This window comes from Cydia splendana, chromosome 2 (genome assembly GCF_910591565.1).
Source record: "Cydia splendana chromosome 2, ilCydSple1.2, whole genome shotgun sequence".
NCBI lineage: Eukaryota > Metazoa > Arthropoda > Insecta > Lepidoptera > Tortricidae > Cydia > Cydia splendana.
This window is the reverse complement of record NC_085961.1, coordinates 27094818-27107408: the sequence shown is the minus strand read 5'-3', so window position 1 is coordinate 27107408 and position 12591 is coordinate 27094818. Positions and strand designations below refer to the sequence as shown.

Sequence of the window (12591 nt, the reverse complement as noted above, 5' to 3'; positions counted from 1 at the left end):
AATGATATTGTTGGCTGTAGGCAGATATATCATCTCGTCCTTCAAGAGAACCGGCCAGCGGGCACTTTTCCTGGCTCTCTTTTTAGTACCACTCTACTTTTTCTCGTGGTTATGTTGGTTATATATGGCTACAATTTTATTATCGACCATATGAAGGCACGCCCGGCAGTACTTGTTCTGTGTGCAACACCATCTTTTCTTGTAAGTCTTGTTGTTACCAGGCTTGAGGTAGAATGTGTAGGCGCCTACTTTGATGTTTATCTTCCCCTTCTTCGTCCTTATTATGCTTACTGAAACATTATCTTAGTTTAATGATAATTCCAATATTACTACAGCATCTCCTGCCAATTAAGGTAACATTCCATTTCTGACCGCAGCTGCACTACTGCTTCGACACGTCGATGTTATTGTCAATTTCCATAGTAAAATGAATGACAAGACAACGAATGACAGTAACGTCGCAAAAGTAGTGCAGCTGTCGTTGGAAATGGACTTTCACCTTTAGAAGATTGATAAATAACGTAACGTTAAGCAATTAGATAACAAAACCCAATCTTAAACGGCTTTTTAATATTTAAACTAGGACTAAATATAAAATAAACAGCAAGAACAAAAGAATATTTTCTCTTTAAGTTATTTATTTTAATATTAAATCAATCTGGCTGGGTTACAGCAAGCTCTAGGTACACTCAATTATGATAGCTAGTTAGTTTGATATATATTTGGTACAACAATAAGCTACCCAACATAGGTAAGTTGAATAAACCGGGAGCTTTGAAACTTTGTTTGAAACCTAGTATTCGAGCCGAACATTATCGGATAAATCAAGTCAGCAATCCTCCACTGTCTTGGTCATTTCGGAGGGATGTCAGCAAATAGGGCATCAAAAGGGGCCTACGTGGAACGCGCTAAAGGTCGACGACCATCCGGTCAACCCAAGATCCACTGAGGGGACCAGGTTAACCTCTGTTAACGACACGTTAACCTGTGACTGTTAACCTCTTTGTCCCTCTGTTGCGAGAAGGTCTCTACAGTCTCGCCCTGAAGTTCAGAGGCCAAGACCCACATTGGGTCGTTTTATTCCAAGTGTTATTTTGATTTCTTACGTGTGATTAGGAGCTCACCTTTGTAAAATTGTGGCGATCACTGCACACAGCATATTATTCATAATGCAACTTGTAACGCATAAACCTCCCCACTGCAGTCGGTTAACTCGCCTCGCTGCGCGTGCAGTTGGGAATAGCACAGCAGACCACGTGACCGGTTTGGACTATACAGCGGGCGGCGCTCGCGCCGCCACGGCAGTGCGATCTCATCCGCGACGGCGAATGCATGTCCCTTTTGCTACCGATCCGCTTTGTACGCGAGTGCAGTGCTTACGCCTATTTTTATGTTATTTCGCTTTCTTTCGTGTTCCTTTCTTCTGACTGTAATCTGTGCTTTCTATCTTGTGCCTGTGCTTTCTTCACGCTTGTTTGTTGTGCTTAAACTGTTTAATTATACATAGTGTGTCTACAACGGACTTATTATTTAAACGCCCGGTAGGCACCCTATACTGGTGACCTCCGATTTTTGAACTATAATACGCAAGTGAAGTTAACGGCATGTGCGGCGACGATAAGAAAAAAGACAATGGTGCCGGCGGGGCTGGTGATTCGCAGCCGCCATCGAATGATGTGGACTCTAACGGTTCCGTGTTTAAAGTGTCCGTGCGCGCACCGCCATTTTGGCCCGCGGAGCCCGCTTTGTGGTTTAAACAAATGGAGGCACAGTTCGATGTATCGGGAATAACGAACGAATCTACGAAATATAATTACATAGTGTCGCAGTTGGAACACCAATATGTATTGGAGGTTAAAGATATAATAACAAATCCTCCAACACTCAATAGATATACGAAATTAAAAACCGAGCTTATATCTAGATTATCGGCGTCGCAAGAAAAGCGGGTTTTACAACTAATGAAGCACGAAGAGCTTGGTGAAAGGAAACCGTCACAGTTTTTGAGACATTTGAGAACGTTAGCCGGTAAAACTGTAACGGACGACTTTTTGAAAACTGTGTGGTCTAGCCGCTTACCTAGTGGCTTGCAAACTTTAATAGCCTCCCAATCAAGTGCCACATTAGAGGAATTGGCCGATTTAGCGGACAAAGTACATGATATTGCACCACAAACGCCCCAGGTATGTGCTATAGGCGGAGATCCTTACGCCATAGAGATGGCAAAGCAGATGGCGAACCTGGCAAGGGAAGTAGCGTCACTGAAAGCTGATTTTGGAAACCAAGGGCGTCCATCGAGGTCCGGCTCGCGAAATAGTTACCGTGGTAGGAGTCGTACGCCATCTACAGGCGGGCGCAGGGACCGATCGGCTTCAAAGAGCAGAGATCCATCGGTGTGCTGGTACCACAATAGATTTGGTGATAAGTCGACGCGGTGTACCAGGCCTTGCAATTATCCGGGGTCGGAAAACTTCGACGGCAGCCGGAAGTAGCGGCTAGCGACTGCCGATCAAAGCCGAGCCGCCTCTTCGTAGTGGATAAAAACTCTAAGGTACTGTTCCTAGTTGACACGGGATCAGATTTGTGCGTGTTTCCGCGCGCAGCTCTTAGAGGACCGCGTAAGAAGACAAACTACGAGTTATTTGCAGCAAATAGCACTGTAATACCCACTTACGGCTCGATTCAACTAGAACTCAATTTAGGACTGCGCCGGGTGTTCAGCTGGAGCTTTGTGGTCGCCGATGTTTCTAAGCCGATCATAGGGTTTGACTTTCTGTACCATTTTGATATTTTGGTTGATTGCAGAAACCAGCGCCTAATCGACAACTATACTACACTCACCGTGAAGGCCTCCGCGCAGCCAGCACCAGAGACCATAATGGCCATTTCTTCAGTAAAGGTGACTGCTGGAGAATCCAGGTACCTAGATATTTTGCGCCAATACCCAGATATCACCCGCCCAGCAGGTACGCCTACAGTGCCCAAGCATAATACTGTGCACCATATACGTACCACGCCTGGACCACCCGTGTCAAGCAGACCTCGTCGCCTCCCTCCCGACCGTCTCAAGATCGCTCAGAAAGAGTTTGAGGCCATGCTTCAGAATGGTACTGCAGTAAGGTCTGAGAGTCCGTGGTCGTCTCCGCTTCATTTAGCTCCTAAAAAGAATGACGGTTGGCGACCATGCGGTGATTACCGTGCCTTGAATGCACGCACCATCCCAGATAAGTACCCAGTACGGCACATCCAGGATTTCACTCAACAACTGGCTGGCAGCAAGGTGTTCTCCAAGGTCGACCTGGTGAAAGCATACAACCAGATTCCGGTCTACCCTCCTGACATTCCCAAGACGTCTATAATAACGCCGTTCGGTTTGTTCTCGTTTCCATACATGACGTTTGGCCTACGAAACGCTGCGCAAACGTTTCAACGATTTATCGACGAGGCACTTAGAGGCTTGGACTATTGCTATGGATACCTTGACGACATCCTGATCTTTTCTGAGAGTGAGGTAGAGCATCAAGAACATCTACGTCAGTTGTTCCAGCGGCTGTCAGACTATGGAATCCTTATTAACGCTGCAAAGTGCGAGTTTGGTGTGTCATCAATCACCTTCCTCGGCCATGAAGTGTCTTCAGGAGGCATCCGGCCACTCCAGTCCAAGGTTCAGGCGGTTTTGGATTACCCTGTCCCCAAAAATGTGAAGGAACTCCGTAGATTTCTCGGGATGATTAACTTCTATCGAAGGTTCGTTCCAGGTGCGTCAGCGCTGCAAACAAAGCTGAACGTCGTTCTGAGTGGGCCGAAGAAGAAGCCAACCCAAGAGATCGAGATGACGCCTGAGATGTTAGAAGCGTTCGCAGCATGTAAAGAAGGTTTGTCCAAGGCTGCCATTCTAGCTCATCCACAGACAGATGTCGAGCTGGCCATCTTCACTGATGCCTCTGATGTCTCCATCGGAGGCGTACTTCAACAGCGCACGTCGCAAGGATCATGGGAGCCTCTCGCATTCTTCTCTCGTCACCTCAAGCCGTCACAGAAAAAGTACAGTCCGTACGACAGGGAACTGCTGGCCATTTACGAGTCCATACGCCATTTCCGTCACATGGTCGAGGCCAGGCCATTTACCATCTATACGGACCATAAGCCACTGACGTCGGCGTTCACTTCAACGAGAGAGAACTGTTCCCCCAGGCAGTTCCGCTATTTTGATTTCATCTCCCAATTTAGTACTGATGTTCGCTACGTGGCCGGGAAAGACAACGTAGTAGCGGATGCGCTTTCTAGAGTTGAGGAGATCAATGGACCCATAGATTACGAAGCCTTGTCACGAGCGCAGGATGATGACCTTGAATTGAAGGACCTTCTACAAAATGGGTCAGGCCTCAATTTAAAGAAAATTCAGCTACCTGGCGCTCAAACACAGCTCTATTGTGACGTCTCGACAGAAAGTGCAAGACCATACGTCACTGATGCTTTCCGACGACCAGTGTTCAACGCTATGCACAATCTGAGCCATCCAGGTGTCAAAGCTACTACCAGATTGTTGACACAGCGATTCGTTTGGCCAGGAATCAAAAGAGATTGCCGCCAGTGGGCGAGAGAATGCGCAGATTGCCAGAGAAACAAAATCTCGCGCCATACCACCTCTCCTATATCTCCTTTCCCTACTCCATCCGAAAGATTTTCCCATGTCCACATGGACATCGTAGGGCCGTTACCATACTCTTCTGGTTACAGGTACTGCCTCACGCTCATCGATCGCTTCACTCGTTGGCCTGAGGCATACCCTTTGCCTGACATCACGGCAGAGACCTGCGCCCGAACCTTTGTCGCGGGCTGGGTGGCCCGGTTCGGCTGCCCTCAGAAGATCACCACGGACAGAGGCGCGCAGTTCCAATCTGAACTGTTTCGTGCCCTGTCAGCTATCCTGGGTGCCGAGCATCGTCCGACCACTTCGTACCATGCAGCCTGCAACGGTATGGTGGAGCGCCTGCACCGCCAGCTTAAGGCGGCCATAATGTGCCACACCAATACTCACTGGACCGAGGTACTACCACTGGTGCTGCTGGGCATCCGCAGCGCCTGGAAAGATGACTTGAAGTCTTCAGCAGCCGAGCTTGTATATGGGGAACCCCTGCGCCTGCCCGGTGAGTTCTTCGCGCCTACGTCGGACATCACAGTAGACTACGCTGACTTTGCATCCAGGCTACAAAACCACATCTCGAATTTGAACCCAGTACCAGGATCTCGGCACGTTCAGAGAGCATTCTACGTACCAAAAGACCTGAGTACTGCAGACTATGTATTTCTGCGTCAGGGACCTGCCAAGAGAGCCTTAGATTCCCCATACACAGGTCCATATAAGGTGCTGCAGCGAGGAGACAAGACCTTCAAGATCGACATTAGAGGTAAAGAGAATACAGTAACAATAGATCGACTCAAACCAGCATACATGACCAGAGATGATGACTCCAGAGGTTCCAGCCCAGTCCAAGCTCCAACCACTGCTACACCGGTCCCTGTGGAGCCTGCCACTACCAGGAAGACGCGCTGCGGTCGATCAGTGCGCTTCCCAGATTACTATCGACCGTAGCAAGCAACGGTCTCGGCGGGGGAGTAGTGTGGCGATCACTGCACACAGCATATTATTCATAATGCAACTTGTAACGCATAAACCTCCCCACTGCAGTCGGTTAACTCGCCTCGCTGCGCGTGCAGTTGGGAATAGCACAGCAGACCACGTGACCGGTTTGGACTATACAGCGGGCGGCGCTCGCGCCGCCACGGCAGTGCGATCTCATCCGCGACGGCGAATGCATGTCCCTTTTGCTACCGATCCGCTTTGTACGCGAGTGCAGTGCTTACGCCTATTTTTATGTTATTTCGCTTTCTTTCGTGTTCCTTTCTTCTGACTGTAATCTGTGCTTTCTATCTTGTGCCTGTGCTTTCTTCACGCTTGTTTGTTGTGCTTAAACTGTTTAATTATACATAGTGTGTCTACAACGGACTTATTATTTAAACGCCCGGTAGGCACCCTATAAAATAAAGAGAAGAAGTGTTGTTTTGAAAAGATGTGTCCCGCCGAGTTTGTTGCCGGTCTCATATTGGGATACCCTTCTCCAATTGAGAAGGAATTAAATCTTCTCGGGTCAGAGGTATACGGTTGGAGCCGGCCTAGCTTGACTTGAATAAAGATTTGAACGATTTTATGCGATCCTTTTATTTGAGTGCAATCCAAATACATCCCAATAGTGACTAGATATTTTAGTAGGCACTAGTATGGTTAACAAGTCCGAAAGTTTATTTCATGCACTGGTAGCATACTGAGTTAGCTGTGAAGTAATACATTGAGATACTACGCCCACCCGCCATCCTGTGTACCACACCCATGCTTGCTGCCCTCCGTCAAATACTTGAATTATGTCTATTCCTCGGCTTCGAAGTACGCGTAAATGAGCCTGATGTGCCAGCAAAGGGATAGACTTGATTAACATCAACCTTATGTTTTATATTATTGTATCATCATTCTCACTATTCCCACTCTCAGGCGAAGAGCTTTCCATTTGAACCTGGTTACGTTTAGTTTTTTCCTTCTTTTTCTTCAGATAGTTCAGAGAATTTCTTCTCCATCTGCGCCGCTGTTCTCTTTTCGCTTTTTCGCTCATTTCCTTGATACTGATGACCGTCTTCTTTTTCTTTTTCAATAAATATCGTTGCTTCTCCTTTTCTTGAAGAATACGATAAAGCTCTGGATTGTTCTTCATTGCAGCATATTTCAACCTTTTGCGTTCTCTATCTTTCGCCAATTTTTCATCCCTGGTTTGTCTTTTCTTTATCTTCTTCTTTAGAACATTACCTAGAATGGACACATAAATCGAGTTAATTTAATAGATCAAGTAAGAAGGTTATCACATTCTGATGCCTATTTTACCACAATGATAATTGACACCTGACACTGGCAATTGTGAGTACAGTGAGCTGCGAAATTGCATGGAGAAATTATGAATGAATTCTTTGATAAAGTCGCCATGCTATTTTGCGGTTGATGGTACAGTAACACGGTACTACCTAGCATCAATATTTACTTGTTAAACTAGCAATGTACGATGAACTATCATTTTCGTGTACTTAATGATTGTCATCGTAGTGAAACAAGGGTCTGAAGTTCGCTATATCACAATCATCCCAACGGTGTGCAAAATTTTGGTACTGAGATAGAAAATATTATTTCTGAGTTTATTAATATTTATTTTAATCACAAGGTTCAACGAAATTCACATAAATGCTACCTACTTTTGCAAAATTGAATACCTTACTTAACTATAGAATATACCTAATCATTTGTTAAATATAGAAAATAAAACACTAGATTTGAGTTCAGACACCTAATCTGAACGAAATGGTAGAATGTAACAGCAAACTTTGGTTTAAGTTATAATTTATTCTATATAATGTTCTTAACGAGTAGATTACTTAAAAACGTATTCGTTTAACAAGTATTCGCTTGGCGATATTTTGGCTTTATCACTGAAACTTTCATCATTTTTCAATAAAAAATATTTTAAGTGATTCACTAGTGTTAGTGTAATTTATGATCTTAACTAAATTTAAAGAGTATTTTAAATCAGTGAAAAACTAGATACTAAGGATTATTAGTAAGAAAATTAAGGAACCTATTTAACAAAATGGTAGCACACTTTTTAGAAACTTGAATCAAAGAATTTAACCTAAGAAGTTTAAACATGAAAATCTAATTTAACTAACTAAAACATTCCTTTGGAAGCATTTTATTATTAAGCACTATGATTATTCCCTTTATAGACATAAAACTAACATTATTAATTTAGCTACGAGCATAGCACAAGGCTAAGATAGCTTCGCTATCGAAATACAACCACGCTAAAATGTGGCTTTCCATTCGATAAGGACCCTTCTCTCATGGAACCTACATATACTCATCGAGTTTTACGTAAAGGTACCGTTCGTATTCATACTACGCCAGCATTATTGCTGCAGTATTGCGGCGCGACATTGCTGACGTAAAAGTCAACAATTAGTTATATATATAATTATATATGTACACTACTTCAAATATATATATAGCAGTGGCGGTTATGGTGTAGTCTGAATCCGAAGGGTATCTTTAACCCATGGAGCGCCCTAAACAGACACGTGTGCTGGTAACTAGTATAGGAGTTCCATACTACGGTAATTCTGGGGCGCTCCAGGGGTTAAGTACCTCTACAGCCGGGCCATTCTTTATCACTTGGTTGGAGTCTACTAATATTACATTACTTAAAATTAACATCATAATGACCATAGGAAGGTCATGTCTATGTTTGCACGCTATTCCAATGATCCAGCTCCAAGCTTTGCATCTTGCGTATAGTCTTGCAAGCACAGCGCCTCTATTTTTTAGCTAAGACGTGTGGTTTTTATAGAATGTTACATTATTTCCTGTCATTATTATAGTGTCCCATAGCTGTCCTCATGAGTTCAGGTCATGATTATGTTTGAATATGATCGCGAGCACAAGGCACAGGCAGCCTTGTATATTTAATGCGCAGAGTTCTGAGCATACACAGCGCCCTCTGTTCTTCAGTTGGTAATGGTTTTAGCAGAATGTTATTATTTCCTGACATTGACATAGTGTCCCTTAGATGTCCTCATGAGTACAGGAGGGTCATGATTATGTTTGAACATGGTCGCCAGTACGCTGTTTCCATCATCCAGCACCAAGGCAGCCTTACATCCTGCGTACAGTTCTGTGCAAGCGCAGCGCCCTCGGTTCTTCAGTTGGTATGTGTGACTTTGGTAGAGGAGGACTTGTACGTCATTCTCTAGACATATCTTCTTTACTGAAAAGGAATACGAATATTTCAGTTTAAGTTAATAAAAAACACAAATTATTTACGCTTTAGGCATTATATTTACGAATTCAGGGCGAAAAGGCTGTTTGTGATTAGATAAACCTTCAAGCCTTAACGTTTGTAAAAGAAAACTTGTGTTATATTTCTTTAATGATGATAACATTACCAGCATAAATATAATCATACAACGATTTTTTTACTCCTGCAATAAATATATGTAAAGTAGAGTACCTAATCAATAAAATAATGAAAGCCTTACAAAGTTACAAATAAAATAAACTTGGTTCCTGAATAAACTCTCATTAACACGTCAAGCACAAAAACATAAGTTGCTTATGTAATGCAATATCCAATAGCACACATTCCTAGGACACATATGAAAACCTTAGCAGTAACAGATATTACTCGCAATTCAGAAATTTTTGGTGGGTGGATGCGTATGTGAACCCCTAAATTTGATGACTTTCCCATCAATGGAGGTATGCACGGTGGCGTTGCAGTCCTTTTTAGAGGAGCAGGCCCATCGGAGCTGGTCCTTGAGCCAGCGGTGCTGGCGGTACGGGTAGCCGGCGAACACCATCATCGGGTTCCCGTAACGGGTCATTTGGAAGACCACTGCAAAATATATTTAAAAACTTAGATCGTTAATTGAATATGTATAATAAATAGAACAGGCGGTTCCATCGCTAAGAAGCGGCCTATTCCTGATAAACAATGTGATTGATTGTCGGGTGATGAACTGATGAAATATCAAGTAAAAGTACCAGGTAAAGTACCTGTATTAAGAAATATTACGTATGAATAATAGAGGGCAGTAGGTCATACAAAAGAAAAATGTTATTTGAATCTTTCGAATTATATTCCAAATAAAACTTAAGTAATGTAAATTTTATAGATTTTATTAACTTCCGTTTATCTTTAACTGTCTGCGTATTAAAATTTAATAAATATACCTACTATAGCAAAGTATCAAATAGACCTGATTTCACCGATCGCCCTTTCGCTGGATAGAAAATTGAAAGCACTTGTGACGTAAGTAAATAGTATTAGTATTTCACAGCTAAGACGAATAATTCTTAACAACTTAGAATCAATATCACATCTCTTAGCTAATAATCATTTTGTACCTCATTATTCTAGTGCTCCATCATAAAATTATCTTATTATCTATCGTATCAGCGAATAAATTCGAAATAAATGTCCATTGAAGTGCAGTGGCATCCTAAAAAAAGAATTCATAATGTTCACTCGTACGGTGACCGCATAGTCTAATAAAACATGGTCTTCCATTCCCAGAGTGACACGGGCCTACGTCACAACAACATGGCCGCTATATATAGCGCTATCGCATATTATCATATAGCGCTGTCGCATGATGACGTAGGCCCGTGTCAGTTAGGTGACCTAGAAAAGACGGGAATGGAGTACCAGGCGGAGTATATTATTATACCATGGGTGACCGCAGATATTCCATGGTTCCCAGCCATTTTTATCCGGCCTGTCTGTCCAGATAGATAGTCTGTCCTTTACAGACATATTTATGTTTTCCATTACGCAGTCGCCAATATTAAGGGTAGGTTGCACCAAACTGCCTGTCACTATAAAAGCGTGCGTTAAATTTTATTGTTTATTTCCTAGTTCACTTCTGCGTGCCGTAAAGTTGAACAGTCTGTAAATTTAGGTTGGTGCAACTGGCCATAAGTCTTAAAGTCTGTTCAGAAAAAATCTTACTTCTCTCTTATTTAGTGATTGTGATTCTTGTCCCCTATTGAAACAATCGTATCATCCACCGTGTAAATACACGCTTTACATCCTTTGAATACATGCGAGGAACACACCCACCGTTTCTTGAAGCCCTGCGAAATTCTCTGGCTGTACAGATATTTCCCTAGCTTAATCATAGGCCGTCCTCTTTGAGAATTTACAAATTCTGGTTCTGAAAAACAAACAAAAACACTAGTTGAAACCACTGTTAAATATTACTGAATTTTTCAATTTTTCCTTTAATAAAAAAATGCAGTATGGCTTACAGACGTGCAACTCGGTAGATACCTACTTGATAAAAATTTGAAGTGTCAAGTCCGGTACATCAAACACAAATGATATAACAAAATGGTACGTTACTTTTCAAAAAATGTAATCAAATAAATATTTTAGTATCACCACTGAAAATCAGCACGAGTGGTATGTACACCTTTTACTGCTATTATTTCATTTTCTATGGTCTGTATAGAAGCTTTGCAGTTATATGCAGCGTGCGATGTGCATCTCCAGAGAATTTTGTGAGCTGAACGGCGGTTCACCCTGTACTTGTTTCCTTCGTATATGAGAATCTGGCTTCCTCTGCTTGAAGTGGAGAAAATCGCTGAAACAATTGACCGAAAAAGTAAGAGTATTAGGTATTGCGTGAATTTCTTGGTATTTGTCTAAGTTGTGAGAATTGTGCCCGAAAATTTAGCTCAAGAACTTTAGCGAAAACGTATCTAATATAAAACGGAAAACGTTTTCGAGAACAGCACAAACAGTCAGAGTAACGGCCAGATAATAATTATGGTGTATTCGGGTAACTTCGTATGTCGGACAATTCTGAAAATCAGATGAGAATCATAATAGTTTCCGGAATTAGGTACACGCGTACCATCAGGATCCAGGATCATTCATCATAATCATGATGTTACCAAATATTTTCTTTTGTTCACTCATTTAATTTATTCAGAACAATAAAAATTGTGTTGATAACACTGATTTACATAATTATGTATGTATAGGTACTACATAACTACATAGTATACCTACATAATAAATAATATACACTATAAAATAGCATTGGTGGTTAACAGCCCTGGCCGTTGAACTCCAAACAGTGTACGAACTGAAAAGATGCTCAGAAAGCTGAGCGTGCGGCGGCAATGTGCTGCACTAATCAATTTGCCACTTGCCGCTCCGCTGCCCGCTTCGCTCCTCGCTCCGCTGAAGGCTCCGCTGGACGCTCGCTACTCATACTATACCTTTACTAACGTGACTAACATGTATACCTTTCGTACACACTACCATGTCACCAATCGTCTGCACTGAAGCTTTACAACTGTATCTACTATGGCTGGTACACCTCCATATGATCTTCTGAGTTATTTCTGGATCGTCCTTGCCAGAACATACGTAGGCTTGTCTGTAGTTCACACCGTCGTATGTCAATATTAGGTTCCCTTTTTTGTTTACGGAGAAAAACGGGGTTTGTCCTGAAATACCAATATGGTATTAAAATAATTAGTATGTTTACCACAACATGTAACATTAATTTGGTGCTTAATTCTGAAGTATATTTGTAGTAGAGTGTAAAGCCACCTTAATAGACACAGTGTAACGCTGCCTTAACAAAGTAGTCTATGACACTATGACATCCAGCCCCGCCCCACTTTCGCTAATGGCGGCAACTGCACTGCATCTTGTCCTCTTACTAAAATATATATTTTTTTCCATAAGTAAGTTGTTTGATAAAATATACTACCATTGTAGACTCTCAGACGGTGTTTTATTGAAAACTACTACATGGCGCAGTCGGTAGGATATTATCATTCTATGATTTAAAAACACTAGGCCTTCATCCACGGTTATTTCAGATCTAAGTTTAAAATAATACTGTAAATTATCTGACACATGTTTTTTGTCGGGCCATCCATTCTTAGTATATTCAATTAATTTAGAAAGTTCCATATCA

At 42.3% G+C, this 12591-nt stretch overlaps 2 protein-coding genes across 9 annotated transcripts in view; one reads left to right on the top strand and one right to left on the bottom strand.

Moving 5' to 3' along the window:
• The window catches only part of LOC134806060 (protein tramtrack, beta isoform), a 552198-nt gene that overhangs the window by 92775 nt on the left and 446832 nt on the right, over positions 1 to 12591 (bottom strand). The window lies entirely within an intron of this gene.
• LOC134806050 (uncharacterized) lies at positions 1256 to 4212 on the top strand. The gene is made up of 2 exons (XM_063779253.1): positions 1256 to 2893; positions 4085 to 4212. The coding sequence occupies exon 1, from the start codon at positions 1605 to 1607 to the stop codon at positions 2490 to 2492; it is 888 nt and encodes a 295-aa protein (XP_063635323.1). The 5' UTR covers positions 1256 to 1604; the 3' UTR covers positions 2493 to 2893; positions 4085 to 4212.

Excerpts from the sequence above, each read along its gene's own strand:
- LOC134806050 (XM_063779253.1), top strand. The coding sequence starts at position 1,605 with ATGTGCGGCGACGATAAGAAAAAAGACAATGGTGCCGGCGGGGCTGGT.